Below are 16,216 nucleotides of genomic sequence, written 5' to 3'. Positions count from 1 at the left end.
ACCAGTGCATGTTGCTAGTAACTTAAATGTGTTTTTGGACATATGCTAGTGAAGGTTGACAAAATAGGGAAATAGCTATTGCTATGCATTCCAAATCCATTTGAAATTGCAAGTATTCAGATGCGTTACCAAACTTTAGGTATTCCAAGGACTCTACAGCAAGTCTTCCTCAGGCTTCCCTGCCCCCTCGTAGCTGGGAACCCTTTTTGCTCTTCAGGCAGAGGGGCTGTGAAGAATTACAGCACCTGCAGCTGCTTCTGCCAGAACCATACTGTGCACAGAAAAACTATATCTACTTGTGAAGAAGGGACCCTTCCTTGCATAGCTATTGGTCAAACACCTCCACGCCCTTTGTGAGATATTTCAACCTGTGGCCCATGAATCAAAATTCCATGCTTTAAAAAATGTCCAAACCCCCAATGAGTTTGATAGTAGCTGCTTTATTGTGAGTGAACAATCGAAGAGTTCTGCAATACAAAGGGGAAACCCACCCACTGTAGCCTGTTCTGTACCAGACGATGAATGACCTCCCTCTTACTTCTGGTTGGCAGAGGAAAGGCAAGACTCAGCTCACCTTCATGTCTCTTCATTGAGATGATGCCCAGGAATTGCAGTGCTGTTGAACCAGTTTTTCAGGCTCCGTCTTCTTGTGACTCCCGGGAGGAGTCATCCCCGTTCCCTTAATTCCAGAAATCCCTTAATCTATTCTCGTGATTGGATTTGATTAGGAGACTCAAGTAGAGCCGTTGCAGCTGTGCAGGGCCAGAGAACCTGAATGGATGCAGCAGGATGCCATCATGCCACCTTGTTTCGGATAGTTCCCAACTCATCGATCTCACACTGAACTTCATCTCCCCTCTGTGGTACAAGAGAATTACAGCAGCTCTTACATTAAGTTGCAATAACAATATAACACTCACACAGGAGACAACAGCAGACTTCCAGCTTGTGCAGCACCCCATCTCCAAAGCTTGTTCCCATTTTTTTTAACAAATCAAAATGCATGTTTCTGTTTCATAAACATGCAGTTTTAAGTGCATATTACAAAAAAACCAAAAACAAAAAAACCCCCACAAAGTATTTGGTATGGCTACATTTCCTTATAAAAACCCACTTTATTTAAGTTTATTTCGGTGTTCAGCCCTTAACAGGGGCTTTGACTGCCCACCCTAAATGCTAAATGCTGTTGCCAATTGCTAATAGGGCATCTGTAGGGTAAAGATGAATTATTTTGTTAACGGTGGGCAGGCAAAGTTGGATGAACCACCACATACTCTGCTGGGCTCTTGCCAGCAGGGCACAAGTGGAGGCAGATGAGCTTTGCATCCATTCCTGCTCCAGCCCCACCTGCAGTACAGTTATTTCCCTCTCACTGAGAATAAGGGGGGGGGGGGAGGATTCACTACACTATGTTTACCAGACATCCCCGTTTCCCAGGGACAATCCCAGATTCACAAATCTGTCCCCGGACAAAATCCATCCCCAGAATGTCCCCGGATTTCATTTAATGTCTCCAGATTTATATTTTAAGTGTCGTAGATTCATTAGTAGGGAATAAATGTTGCATGATTGGTTCAATGGCATGAGACACATCATATGGGGACTTCTATCGAGGCAAAATGGCGGGCACCAGGCAGCGAGCAACCCCTGAAGCCAGCCAGAGCCAATTGCGCTACCAGGCTGGCAGACTGCTGCTGAGACTGCCGCTGCCGCGGGGGAACCAGGGACACCCGGCGCATCAACTGGGGGAACTGCTGACACCCCCCCCCCACGACACAAATTGAGCCGGGAGCGAGAGCAACCAGCCAACTGCCCAGCAGCGCTCCGGGGCCAGGAAAACCCTGGAGCTGACACAGGGAGAAGAAGGAGAGGAGAAGGAAGAGAGAGAAAGAGGAAGGAGAAAAAAGAGGGGAGCCCCGACCTTGCCATGCCAGTGCTGGCACCACTGCTGAGGAGGAGAGGTAGGAGAGCACCAGGAGGGCAAGGACACATGGCCAAGCCCAGGCCTGACCCAAGCCTACTCCATGGCAGCTAGCGCTCCGAGAGCAGGCTGGGACCCAGAGGAAGACCGCGTGACAGAGGAGACCACAGAAGAGAAGATATTACTTCTTTTTTAAAAAAACAACAACAAAAAACTGTTTAAAATAACTTTTTTTTCTCTTAAAAAAAAAAGTGTCTCCCAGATTCTTGGGGGGAGGGAAATCTGGTAACCTTACACTGCACCCACTACACCCCAAAGGGGCCCCATCCTCACAGGACTCCAAGTGCAACAGCAGCACTCGCCCCATTGTGTGTCCAAGTAACTGGCATAGAGGCAAATTTTCTCCAACAGTGGACACACAACTTTGCCGTCATGGCCACTAGCCCTTGATAGCCTTATCCTCCATAAATTGTTGGCCATCGCTGCCTCTTGTGGGAGTGAGTCCCATCATTTAACTCTGCACTGTGCAAAGGAGGACATTATTTTCTTTGTGCTGAATCTTCCAACATACAGTGGTGCCCCGCAAGATGAATGCCTCGTAAGACGAAAAACTCACTAGACGAAAGAGTTTTTCGTTTTTTGAGGTGTTTCGCAAGACCAATTTCCCTATGGGCTTGCTTCACAAGACGAAAACGTCTTGCAAGTTTGTTTCCTTTTCCTTAAAACCGTTAATACCCAGGGTGCATTGCTTGAAGAGGTGCAGTTGCGACTTGACTTCGAGGAGCAACTCATAGCACGCGGTGTGGTAGCCTTCTTTGAGGTTTTTGAAGACTTCGGTGATTTTTGAAGCTTTTCAAAAACTTCTTTTGCAGCCATTTGGTAAGTTAAACTTTTAAAACTTTTTGGGGGTTTTTTGGATTTTGGGTTTGAATTTCTGTGTGGTGGGTGGCTGGGTGCTTTTGAATTTTTTGGATGTGAAGCACTGATTTTTTTTGGGGGGGGGGTGCGAAGGTAGGAGCTGTGCTGCCATGGGACCCAAGAAGACTGCTGCTGCAGAGGCTGGCGAGAGGAAGAAGGAGAAGGTGACACTGGAAATGAAGAAGGAGATCATCCGGAAGCACGACGGTGGAATGCGTGTGACAGACCTCGCCAGGGAGTACGGGAGGAATCCATCGACCATCGGGACCATCCTGAAGATGAGGGAGAAGATCCTTGCGACTGATGCAGCCAAGGGAGTCACCAGGATCATGAAGAACCACCCAGCTGTTCTGGAGGAGGTGGAGAAGTTGCTGCTCATCTGGTTAGAAGAGAAGCAGCGTGCAGGGGACACAGTGACTGAGGCCGTCATTTGTGAGAAGGCCAAGGCCTTGCACGCAGACCTCGTCCGGGAGCAGCCAGAAGTCTTCAAGGCAAGCAGAGGTTGGTTTGACCGGTTCAAGGCAAGATCTGGAATCCACAGCATGGTCAGGCATGGAGAGGCTGCCAGTTCTGATGTTCCTGAGGCTGAAGACTTTGCAGCGGAGTTCCTGGAGGTTGTGAAGACGGAGGGCTACGTTCCACAGCAGGTCTTCAACTGTGACGAGACCGGGCTGTTTTGGAAGAGGATGCCCAAAAGGACTTTCATCACACAGGAGGAGGCCAAGTTGCCTGGCCACAAGCCCATGAAGGACCGTCTGACCCTGCTCTTCTGTGCCAACGCAAGCGGCGACCTGAAGATCAAGCCCCTGCTGGTGTACCACTCGGAGAACCCACGGGCCTTCAAGAAACACAAGGTCGACAAGGAGCAGCTGAGTGTCATGTGACGATCCAACAGTAAGGCTTGGGTCACACGTGTACTGTTTGTGGACTGGGTCAATCTTGCTTTTGGCCCTGCTGTCAAACAGTACCTGCTGGACAACGACCTGCCGCTGAAGGCTTTGCTTCTGATGGACAATGCTCCTGCTCATCCTAAAGGCCTTGAGGAGGACTTGTTGGAGGAGTTCAGCTTCATCAGCATCATGTTCCTGCTGCCTAACACCACGCCACTGCTCCAGCCGATGGATCAGCAGGTCATCGCCAATTTCAAAAAACTCTACACCAAGGAGCTTTTCAGGCAATGCTTCGAGGTGACTGATTGCACCACCATCACCCTGCAGGAATTCTGGAAGGACCACTTCGACATCGTCACCTGCTTGAAGATGATCACCACGGCCTGGAACAGGATCAGCCAGAGAAATCTGAATTGCGCTTGGCGCAGCCTGTGGCCGGACTGTGTGGCACCAAGTGACTCTGATGCACCAGAGTCAACAGTGGTGCAGGACACTGTTGCCTTGGGGAGGACCATGGGCCTGGAGGTCACAGAGGAGGACGTCAGCAAGTTGGTGGAGGAGCACGACCACGAGCTGACCACCCAGGAGCTGGTCGAACTGCAGGCAGTGGCTGCGCAGGAGCAGGCCTTGCTGGAAGAGGAGGAAGCAACTGAGGAACGGCTGTCCTCCAAAGAACTGAGGGACATTTGCGTAAAGTGGAAGGATGTGCAGGCTTTTACACAGCAGCACCACCCTGACAAGGACCTGGCAAATGACCTTGGGAACACTTTTGATACGAGGATCACGTCGCCTTTCAGGGAGGTGCTGAAAAGGCGGATGAAGCAGCAGACCATGGACAGGTTCTTCAGCAAGAAGCAAAGAGTGGAAGAGGAACCTTCTTCGAGTGGTCCCCCAGAGTCTTAGAAAATGTACCGTACACTTTGTTGATTTTTAAATGTTTTTCTGTCATGTTTAGAAACTTAATTTATTGTTCCTTCAATTTTTGAAATGCTCTTTACAGTATGTGTGACTTTAAAGAGCAGTTAATAAACTCTTGTTGTACCAAATTTGGCTTTGTTTGGACTTTTTTTGACCATAGGAACGCATTAATTGAATTTCAATGCATTCCTATGGGATTTCGTGCTTCGCAAAACGAAAAATTCGCTAGACGAAAAAACTCGCAGAACGAATTAATTTCGTCTTGCGAGGCACCACTGTACAACTGAGTTTCCTCTCCAGTGTTGAGAGAACAGGAGATGCTGGATCCACCCCTTGATAAGCATTATGCCCCACAGTGGAGGCATCTGTTCCCCAAGCAATGCAGAGGGATCTGCCCTTCCAAGGTCAAAAGTCTCTTGGCCCTCAGAGAGGAAGATCTGGTGCCTTCCTGTGGCCCTTGCAATGCCCAGCCAGAGGCCGAAGAACTGAAGGGCTAGTCTATTGGCTTTATGGGATGACCTCACAGCTGCTGCCTGGTTCAGAATGTCAAAATGCTACAAAGGGAAAATAAGCAGCCCTGCCAATCCTCCAATCAAAAGAGCTTAAACAAGGGAAGATGCTGGCAGAGCCTACAAATTAAATGGGAACAGGGCTCACCTTAAGAAAGATGGGGGGCTTCCGGAAAACTCCAACACCCGGGGGAGTCCCTGTGAGGAAGACGTCTCCTGGGTACAGGGTGACGAACCTGCCAAAAACAGGCCAGAGCAAGATTTATTATTAAAAATTAATTTTTTTATACCCCATCCATCTGGGCGCCTTCCAGCACATATAAAAACATACTAAAACATCAAACATTAAAAAGTTCCAGATACAAGGCTGCCTTAAGATATCTTCTAAAAGTTGTGTAGTTCCTTATCTTGACATCTGATGGAAGGGCATTCCACAGGGAAGGTGCCACTGCTGAGAAGGCCCTCTGCCTGGTTCCCCAGAACTTCACTTTTCATAATGAGGGAACTGCCAGAAGATCCTCGGAGGTGGACCTCAGTGTCCAGGCTCAACAGAGGTTGGAGACGCTCTAGGGATACTGAAGGCACACTGTATTCTTCCATGTATAACACGCCCCCGTGTATAATACAACCCCTATTTTGGGGGGGACTCCAAATAAAGAAATCCCCCATATGCACTACCCATGTATAAGATGACCCCCAATTTTAAACTTGAAAAAATAGGGGGGAAATATACACGGAAAAATATGGTAATTAATTTGGTACCATATACCATCTGTAGATCTCAGGGCAGTACACAACATAAAAATACTGGATAAAAACACAAAATACATAATAAGAACAAGTATAACAACAAAACAAATCAATAACCACCCCTCCCCATCCCATAACGTTTAAAATGGCATTGGTTGTCAATCAGCCAAAGGCTTAGTTAAAGAAACATTTCTGCCAGACGCCTAAAGGTGTATAATGAAGGCGTCAGGTGAACTTCCCTGGGGAGAGCATTCCACAGGCAGGGGGCCACTGCAGAAAAGGTCCGTTCTCCTTGGCAGCAAATTCCCCTGTCGAACAGCTCTTACTGTCAGGAAGTTCTTCCTAATGTTGAGGTGGAATCTTCTTTCTTGTAGTTTGGATCCATTGCTCCGTGTCCGCTTCTCTGGAGCAGCAGAAAACAACCTTTCTCCCTCCTCTATGTGACATCCTTTTATATATTTGAACATGGCTATCATATCACCCCTTAACCTCCTCTTCTCCAGGCTAAACATGCCCAGCTCCCTTAGCCGTTCCTCATAAGGCATCGTTTCCAGGCCTTTGACCATTTTGGTTGCCCTCCTCTGGACACGTTCCAGTTTGTCAGTGTCCTTCTTGAACTGTGGTGCCCAGAACTGGACACAGTACTCCAGGTGAGGTCTGACCAGAGCAGAATACAGTGGCACTATTACTTCCCTTGATCTAGATGCTATACTCCTATTGATGCAGCCCAGAATTGCATTGGCTTTTTTAGCTGCCGCGTCACACTGTTGGCTCATGTCAAGTTTGTGGTCAACCAAGACTCCTAGATCCTTTTCACATGTACTGCTCTCAAGCCAGGTGTCACCCATCTTGTATTTGTGCCTCTCATTTTTTTTGCCCAAGTGCAATACTTTACATTTCTCCCTGTTAAAATTAATCTTGTTTGTTTTGGCCCAGTTCTCTAATCTGTCAAGGTCGTTTTGAAGTGTGATCCTGTCCTCTGGGGTGTTAGCCACCCCTCCCAGTTTGGTGTCATCTGCAAATTTGATCAGGATGCCCTTGAGTCCATCATCCAAGTCGTTGATGGTGTTGCCCCAGTGAGCAACCCAGCTGCTGAATTCTACACCAGTTGAAGTTTCTGAACTGTCATCAGAGGCTGCCCTACATATAACGCATTGCAGTAATCTAACCTCGAGGTTACCAGAGCATAGACAACAGTAGTTGAGGAGGAGACGGGGGTCATGGAGAGCACCTACTTGGAAACCCATGCAACAAGTGCCTCCGTCTTGAATATCAACTGGCTGGTGCTGCTGTTCTGGACAAGCTCCCCATTCACTCGACAGCGGATGCCCAGGTTGTGGGGGTCTGGTGGTAGCAACAAGAGCAGAGAGCAACATGAAATCACACACAAAAGAGAAGGCACAGCATTTATGAAAATGGGAATCATAGAATTGCAGAGTTGGCAGGGACCACGGGGGTCATCTAGTCCAACTCCCTGCAATGCAAGAATCTTTTTGCCCAGAGTGGGGCTCAAACACCATGACCCTGTCATTGAGAGTCTCATGCTCTACCGGTACGTGAGCTATCCCACAGAAGTTTCCCTATGTCCACCTAGCTCAGCATTGCCTATCCTGACCAGCAGGGGCTCTCCAGGGGTTCAGAGGGGGGCATTCCCACCCTTACCTGGAGATGTTGAGGACTGAACCTGGGACCTTCTGCATGCAAAGCAGATGCTCTACCACTGAGCTGCACCCACTTCCTCATAAGGCCCTTATGGATTTGCTCTAACAAAAGCATTCTGTGCTAAAATCAGGAAAGAACGATGGAACCCTGCAGTCTTATCCGTTCAACTGCGGGGTCGCCGGGGCACTTGTGTTATTAATGTACATCGTAACTGCAGAGACATTACTGCAAGCACTTTAGAAACCTCTGGCTGCAATGCAGCTGCAGTCCAGTAGGAACTAGTGTGTGTTCCCATGGCAGCATCCCCTTTACATCCAAGAGATGCATCCAGCTAACAAACCTGCCGGACGGTCATCATAGGTTGGGCTGTGCGTCCAGAGGCCTGGGAAGCTGCTGAGACTCAGACTGTTCTTGCTGAAGTGAGGCAATGTGGGAAACTGCCCTTACAAAGAGGCAAGAGAGCAGTAGCCTGGGACAGCACCACGGAGGGTTTTTCATTTCACATGGGCTGTTTATTCACACAAAATTTGGTTATAATCCTGCACTTTGCAATGCAATCATCGCATCACTTCTTTTTTAAAAATAAAATAAAATACAATTTTATTGAGAATAAAAGAATGTACAGAAATACAAAAACAAGCAGGCAGCATAGATACAAGGCTAAGCCTTCCCACCACTTTTCTAAACTGCACTGGAAAGCGCAGGAGAAGCACCGCTGGCTGCCAATGTTGTACCAACTCCGTGTGAACGTATCAGGATGAACCCTCAACAAGCGATACTGTGGAACCCCTGATCATGTTTGACCCACCTCCACTGAAGTACTGCAGCAATTAAAAAAAAAAAATTCAGTGCAGCTGAGTCAGCACAACTGATGACTTATTCAGACTATGGGTGCAGGCATGTGGTGCACACGTGACCCTGGATGTTTTTCCATCTGTACTTCTATTGTAAGGACATTGCATTTCTGCAACCTCAAACCAAAAAAATGCATCTCTGCACAGATGGATACACCATGAACAGTAGGCCAAGAAATCAAGGCAGGCAGGAGCAACAGTGATAGAAGGAGGAGGAGGACAGAGCTTGGTCAGAGAGCCTTGGTGGTCCTCAGGTGACCCACAGGTTGCCCAAGAGGGTTCTAGGAGATGCAAAATTTAGAGCAGCTGGGAAGGGATCCTGAGACAGGCTTGTCCTCTCCTCAAACCCTGGAGGCAAAAAGAAAAAGGGGACAAACCTGAGATGGAATCCTTGGTGACCAGGGCTGGTCCCAGGGGGCAGAAGGTGTCGAAGGTCTTCCCCAGAAGCCACTGCTTTCCATTTTTCTGCATCTGCCAGTCTCTGGCACTCACATCATGGGCAACGGTGAACCCAGCTACATGGCTCATGGCATCTGACTCCTGGAGGAGAGAAGCAAGATGCAACAATATCGCTGTGAAACTGGGGGCTGGAGAAGAAAAGGTTAATGGGCACTTCCTTTATCAAGTGATATTGCCATGGGAACTAACAGGCTATTTAGTGTTTGCTAATGGTATGGCTTTATTCTCCTCCTCCTCCCCACTTCTGCACAGGCATATTCCTTTTCTACTCTTTCTTCGCTCTCGCCTGTGCTTAACAATATTTTACACATCAAACCTGGTTATCATATGCACAAGAATAAAATGAGGAGACCCATGCACACCACCTTGAGCTCCTTGGAAGAAAGGTTGGATATAAACATAATACTAAACTAATAAATACCACTGAATGAATCTTTGGAAATTCCTGAATGGGGGCAGGCCTTACTTCCCACTCGGGATGTAATCTAGGGCTGCATTCAGACATAGTGTTTATTGTGTTAGTTTTAATGGTTATAATGCTGGTACTTCAGTCCCAATTTATGGCATTCCTTTCACACTGCAAGACCAGATGCTTTATGGAACTGTGGTGTTTTGATTGATGCACTATCATGTTGTGCTAAATTTTAAATGGCAGGAAAGAACTGGATGCCCAGGACATAGTCCCAAATTTTGTCACGTGAGCAGAGGTTATGCGATTATGAACACCTTGGTAAAATTACAAGGCAATTTTTATTATTTATGAAACTGCAAAGCATTGAAGACATGGATGGTGCTAGATACCAACAACACAGCCATTTTAGGATACAATCCTGCACCCACTAACTTGGCTATACCACACAAAACAATGGAACTTACTTCTGAGTAGATATGTGCAGTGTTAATTCTGCAGCTCCCTGCCCTGGGCACCCGGGAAAGGGCGAGCTATAAGATCAAAACAAAACCACAGGTCCCAATGTGGTGCAAACTGCTGACATCTGGCTTACCTGGATGTGTTTTCCTTTCTTCCCAATGATGAAGGCCAGCTCCACCTCCCAGTCCACTTGCTAGAAGAGGGAACAGGCAAGGTCAGTCTTGGCACCTGATAGATCAGTGCTAGACTAGCAAGGCCAGCAGGGAGAAGACACACAGGAACCTGACTTGGACTATTCTCCCAATGTTCCATGCTGCCTTCAGGAGGCCACCCATGGCATTTATCGGAGTTGGTGGGAATTGCCCATGGGGTAAGTGCTGCTATGGTCCTCAGGTCCTGCTTGCGAGCTTCCCAGAGGCATCTGGCCGGGCAATGTGAGAAGATGATGCTGGACTAGATGGGTCTTTGGTCTGATCCAGCAGCCAAGCTCTTCTTGTGGTGCAACTGATAGCACTGGGGCCACAAGTACCATGCTGGCTCCCCATACCTTCTCTTGTGGAAGCCACCCCCCTAGTGAAATTAGGACACCACTGAGCTTGTGTGCTTCCCATGGGCATAGGTCTGGCCACTGTAAGACCAGGATGGTGGACTAAAGATGAACCATTGGCAAGCTCTTCTTATGTCAAGGCTATCAAAGGCTACCTGCCATGATGGCTAAGCTCTGCCTCCACAGCTGGACATCAGAAACAACGGTGGGGAGAGCAGTCTTGCTCACATCCTGCTTGTGGGCTTCTCACAGACATGTGGCTGGCCACAGTGAGAACAGCATGATGGACTAGATGAGTCCCCTTTGGCCTGATGTAGCAGGCTCTTACGTTCTTAACCCATCAGGATTCTAGGCTAAGGAAGGGTCACGGCAGTATTCTTCAACCTTGGGTCCCCAGATAGTCTTGGAAAACCCAGCCCCATTTACTTCGCTCTCTGCTGGGTGGATGATGTTGTCGTAGGGACCCACGATGGAGCTGCTGAACTTGCTGAAGATTATGGGCTCCTTGGGGATTTTGACATTCTGCTCCAGGCAATGATCCACATAGTTCATCCCAACACAGATCACCTTGTCTGGGTTCGTGACAGGAGCCAAGAGGGTCACCTTGGATCGGGGAAGGACATGCTGGCCAGACTCCTGCGCTCTGTGGGCAGAAGATGGAGACAGAGGCATCTCAAGTGGGGACCCCAGACAGTGCCAGGCAAGGTGGCAGAGAGCGAGAGCTTGCTGCAGCTTCAGCATTGCAAGCAGGTTTTGAAATCTCCTTTGTTGTTTCCAATGCCTGGCAAGCCCTTTTCACAGACTAGCCACCCCTTCCGTTAGGCAGAGTGAGGAGATGCTGGGTGGCCGACAGCCCTGCTAGTTATTCCTCCTCAACCCCCTGCCTGTAACCTCCTGTTAGATGGCTTGCCAACCTTTTTATGCCTGTGAGCAGATTTGGATTTCTAAGTAAAAGCTATGGATACCCCCCTCTCTGTTCCATCCCCACCACCCTTGCACATGATCAGTGCACACTTCTCTGAGAAAGTGTGTGTGTGCCCCTGCTTTGCTTTCCCAAGGGATCTGGGTAAAAGTTATTTCCAACAGATTTAATCTGAGCCTTGAAAAGCACATAGAGCTGAAAGCAGAAGTGGGAAAATGTTGCTCTTCCTTCAGCTCTACATACCAAAGGGAGGAAAATATAAACACCACCTCACAACCAAGGGGGAGGGGAGAGAATCAGAGGCTTTGTGGGTGCTAGAAGAAGACCTCAAGGGTGCCAATGCACCCATGGGCGTCATGCTGGCAACCCCAAAGTTAAAGATCAGAGCTGTGTGTGCCATGTAGCCTGTCTGCACCCCATAGCTAGCCTACTTTCCTCAGGTGTGGTACAGGACACAATGCCCTGTTGCCAGGATTGTAACAGGAGGCACCAGCCCAGTCAGCTTCGAGGCCTGAAAGGTGGGGGCACCATCTCATTCTTTGTCTCAGGTAGATACAGCAACCCAGTCGCTGGATACTACTCTTAAGACCCTGGGCATGGGCCTTGTTTTTACAGAAGGGGTGGGGGCCTTTCTCTGCCTCAGGACCACATTCCCTTCTCAACAACCTTGGGGAGCCACCTGCCAGTCCCAGATGGGGCCAGCGGCAAAAGTGGGTGCAGCAATGAATACAAATGCAACCTTTGTACATTAAGCAAGTTTCTGCATGCACTCACACACGCCTCTCAATCCTGCACCCAGGCAAACACAAGCAATGACCAGAGTTCATTTCAAGACAAAGGCACCTTCCAGGCAGGCAAAAACACTCCCCAAGGGTGTGAAGCAAGGCCACCGAGGGCGATGCCTGGGCCTGAGGGTCTCCGATGCTGGTGTGGAGGCTTCAGTGAACCCTTCACAAAACCACCCTGCTTGGCCCTGTCCCATTCCTTATTCTGACAGCTCTCCACCTCCTCCTCCTCCACCACCCTTTGCCCCACCCCAAAGCTCCAATGACCCAGATTTTGCTCCCCTTGGCTTCCTCCCTCCACCAGCCAGAGGTCCTTTTATGACCCTGAAGACCTCCAGGTACCTTTTAGCAACAGTGAGGGCTGCATCTCCTCCTTCCAAGAAGGCGCGCATGTTGTTGGGCAGAGAGGGGTCAAAGGCGTTCAGGTCCACCACGTCCCCTCCATCCTTCTCCAGCCCGATCCGGGGCTCTGCTGCAGACTCCTTAGGATGGAACTGGACCAGCCTCATGGCCCCGCTCAGGTGGGACACACACCTGGACCCTAACTTCTTCCAGCTTGGCCTGAGACCCACCAGAAGGGGTATTTGCAGCTGGCACAGCATCCACACCTGCAGGGAGGTGGAGAAAGCAGGCTCAGAGAAAGCAGTCCAAGGGGCACAGTTGGAGGAGCTGCCGGAAGAGGAAGAGCAGCCACTAGGAAATACTGCAATGCAATTCCCCTTTGTAGGGAAGGAAGCTGGTCTGGAGGCACAGCACCACATTTGAGAGGCAGTCAAAGATCTGTTGAGTCCAGCTGCTGAAGGCCAAGAAGGGGAGTCCTGCTGAATATTCTTCTTCAAATACCTTGAATACAAATACTTTTCAACAGTGGCAGTTCACACGGAACTAGGGCAAAGGCACCTGGGTGGCATCAGAAGTCGGACAAGGGAAGGATTTCAATCAAAGATCAATGGCTAGAAATGATGTGCAAGGACCTGGCAAGAAAATGCAGGAGGAGGAGGAAGAGGAAGAGGGGCAAGGCAGAGATTGGATGGAGCCCTGCCCCATATTATGAAGGTGCCTCTATGCAAAGAATGACTGGAAGTATGAAAACAGAAGCTTCACCTCAGGGATCCACAGCCTAAGCTCATCCAGGAGAAGGAAAACTCTGGTGAGAAAATCCAGACCGAGGGAGGGAGGGGAAAGTGTGGGAAGACCATGATTTGGGGGAGAATGTTGTATGTTTCTTTTGATATTAGAAGTATTATGTAGAAAGATAAGAGAAAGTACAGAGGCACAGGATGTCCAATTAGGGCAACAAAATTATAAATTAAAGGTATTTGCAGGTGATGTAGTTCTTTTTCTGGACAAATGTAATGAAGGTATTAAAATGTAATGTGGAAAATGTAATGAAGATATTAAAAATGATAAAGCAGTATGGTGATCTTGCAGGATTTTATATAAATAAGGATAAAGCAAAACTGTTGGTTAAAAATATAGATAAACAAAATATTACAAGCAAAGAGTGGCTTAAAGGTAGAAAGGTATTTGGATAACAAGTAAAAATGCAATGTTGTATAAAATAACTACATTAAAGTGTGGAACAGCATGAAATTTGACTTGTGTAGATGGTTAAGAATAGAGTTTTGGGAAGAAATTCTTCCATAAAAATGAATGCATTGCTTGAGTTTTCTTTTTCAGACCATCCCAGTAATACATAAAATGAGTTGTCTTAAACAATGGCAAAAAGAACTCTCTATCTAGCAAGGGGGAAAAACAAGAATTAAATATAAAATATTAGTAGATGCAAGGGAATTTGAAATGTCGGATTTGAAATTGTATTATGAAGCTTCATGTTTAACCTGGTTGGAGGAATGGCTAACAATGAATAACACTAGACAGTTGGATTTAGAAAGTTATGGGTGGCACGCCCACTTATGGTATGAAATGAATTTTAAAATCATGTTATAAGAAGCCTATATGGTGTTTGGACCCAATATAGAGATATTTTAGAAAGGAAAACACCATGGTGGTTAGCTCCATTGAAGGCAAGTGCCCAACAGGAATTAAATATGACAGCAGGATGGGATACTTACGGGATGTATTAAAATTCTCTTGTGGGGGGTTGCAAACTGGAAAAACAAGAAGAATTCCAGGAGTGGGTAATGGGGTAGTTTCAGTACCATCAGCTAAATAAGAAAGATAAGAAACTTGGTTTTGCAAAACAAAGAAGGCAAAGAAAATTTGATTTCAAAAATGTACAAGCTCTTGTTAGAATGGGAAACAAAATATAAGCTGGCTATGTCAACAATGATGCAATGAGCTAAGGATTTGGGTCAGAATATTGATATAGCAGCATGGGAAAAATTATAGAAAGTAGATATGAAATTCACAGCATGTTATACATTAAATGAAAATTAATGAAAATGATATACAGGTGGTACCTAACACCGAGTAAGTGAGCCAAGATGTACAAGACTGTGTTGAACAAATGTTGGAAGTGCCAGCAGGCAGAAGGGACTTTTTTCCCATATGTGATGGACTTGTAAAAAAAGCAACAGGCTTCTGGAAAACGAAACATAATGACTTAAAAAAGATTTTTAAAATCACTATTCCCAAGAAGCCTGAAGCAGTCTTATTAGGAATAACAGGATTAGAAGTCCTAAAAAATATGGTCAATTTGTTTATATCTGCAACCACAGCAGACAGAGTTCTGTACGCACAGAAATGGAAAGAAGGCAAGGTACCAATAAAAGAGGAACAGGTTTTGAAGTTAATAGGATATGTGGAGATGGCAAGATTGATGGCGAAAATAAAAGACAAAAATGAAGAAAAAAGTATGGAAGAATGGAAATTCCTCTAGCCAAATGTAATCATGAGCAGGTCTTGAAGTATAAGCAAGGGAAGGATAGTAAGAAAAAAAGTAGATAAAGAAATGTATATAGTATATAAATGTATAATGTATATAAAGATATAGTAATAAGTACTGAGTATAAGGCAGCAAGTAATTGTTTGTGGGTAAGTAATTGTTTTTGTGGTATGACAAGGTTAAAATTCATAAGACTTTTAAGAACCATATTGTCAGGAAAGCAGTGTTTAATGTCTGGACAAAATATAAGGACCTACTAGAAAACAAGACCCCAAGGTGGTTGTCACCTATGGAGGCTAAGGCTCTGAAAAGACCCAATATGGAGGCCAAATTGCCGAAGTATTGGGAATTATTAGAAAAAGATTGGAGGCTGCAGAGTTTGGAGAAACTAAAAGATAAAGTGCGAGATTGGTTACATTATGCTCAAATTAAAGAGGTTTTTAAATTGGATAAAAAGATAGGTTTCCAGGTGGAAAAATCGAAGTTGGAAACAGAATTGTTAGAACCTAAGACTAAGGTACTCTCAAGAATGTACAACTTGCTGTTAAAATAGAACACACAGGATGAAACGGTTAAATCAGGTATGATAAAATGGGCACAGGATATTGGGTATAATATCATGTTTGACAACTGGGAAAGGCATGTAATGCCTTGAAAGAAAATATTATGAAAATGTTATATAGGTGGTACATGACCCCAGTCAAGCTTGCAAAAATATATCACCTGTCTGATAATAAGTGTTGGAAATGTAAGGAAACTGAAGGAACGTTCTTTCACCTCTGGTGGACTTGCCCCAGGGTTAAGGCTTTCTGGGAAATGATATATAATGAGCTGAAAAAGGTATTTAAGTATACCTTTCCTAAGAAACCAGAGGCCTTCCTTTTGGGCATTGTTGGCCAGAGGGTGTTAAAGAAGGACCGAACATTTTTTATGTATGCAACAATAGCAGCAAGGATACTTGTCACCAAATACTGGAAAACCCAAGATTTGCCCACGCTGGAAGAATGGCAGATGCAACTGATGGACTATATGGAACTAGCAGAAATGACCGGCAGAATCAGAGACCTGGGAGAAGAAGCAGTGGAAGAGGATTGGAAGAAATTTAAGGACTATCTACAAAAATATTGTAAATTATATGAGTGTTAAGAAGGATGTGAGATTGAAAATAACAGGGCACCATTAAGCTAGTTGAAAAGAATATGAGAATGAGTGAGTTTTTAAGAGAAAGATAAATTTTGAATAGATATCGTATATAAACTAGGTATTTAAGAATTAGACAAAAGTATTCAAAGTTAGGGACACAAGATTGGAAATTTATAGAATAAGATTGTAAACAAGGTGATAAATTGCTGGTTAATGATG

The 16,216-nt window shown here is 46.3% G+C and overlaps 1 protein-coding gene across 1 annotated transcript in view; it reads right to left on the bottom strand.

Moving 5' to 3' along the window:
* Window positions 1-422: 422 nt before the first annotated feature.
* Window positions 423-16,216, bottom strand: part of LOC310851180 (oxaloacetate tautomerase fahd2, mitochondrial) — a 17,542-nt gene continuing 1,748 nt past the window's right edge. The window contains exons 2-8 of the mRNA XM_083753408.1: window positions 12,349-12,614; window positions 10,726-10,942; window positions 9,886-9,945; window positions 8,800-8,962; window positions 7,142-7,250; window positions 5,305-5,392; window positions 423-858 (exon numbers count right to left, since the gene is read on the bottom strand). Of these exons, the coding sequence (XP_083609534.1) occupies window positions 796-858; window positions 5,305-5,392; window positions 7,142-7,250; window positions 8,800-8,962; window positions 9,886-9,945; window positions 10,726-10,942; window positions 12,349-12,608 (960 nt within the window). The 5' untranslated portion in view covers window positions 12,609-12,614 and the 3' untranslated portion in view covers window positions 423-795. The remainder of the gene's footprint in view (window positions 859-5,304; window positions 5,393-7,141; window positions 7,251-8,799; window positions 8,963-9,885; window positions 9,946-10,725; window positions 10,943-12,348; window positions 12,615-16,216) is intronic.

This window comes from Podarcis gaigeae (assembly GCF_964106915.1).
Source record: "Podarcis gaigeae genome assembly, chromosome: 8".
NCBI lineage: Eukaryota > Metazoa > Chordata > Lepidosauria > Squamata > Lacertidae > Podarcis > Podarcis gaigeae.
The sequence above is the reverse complement of the archived record's forward strand: the minus strand, read 5'-3'. Positions and strand labels throughout refer to the sequence as shown.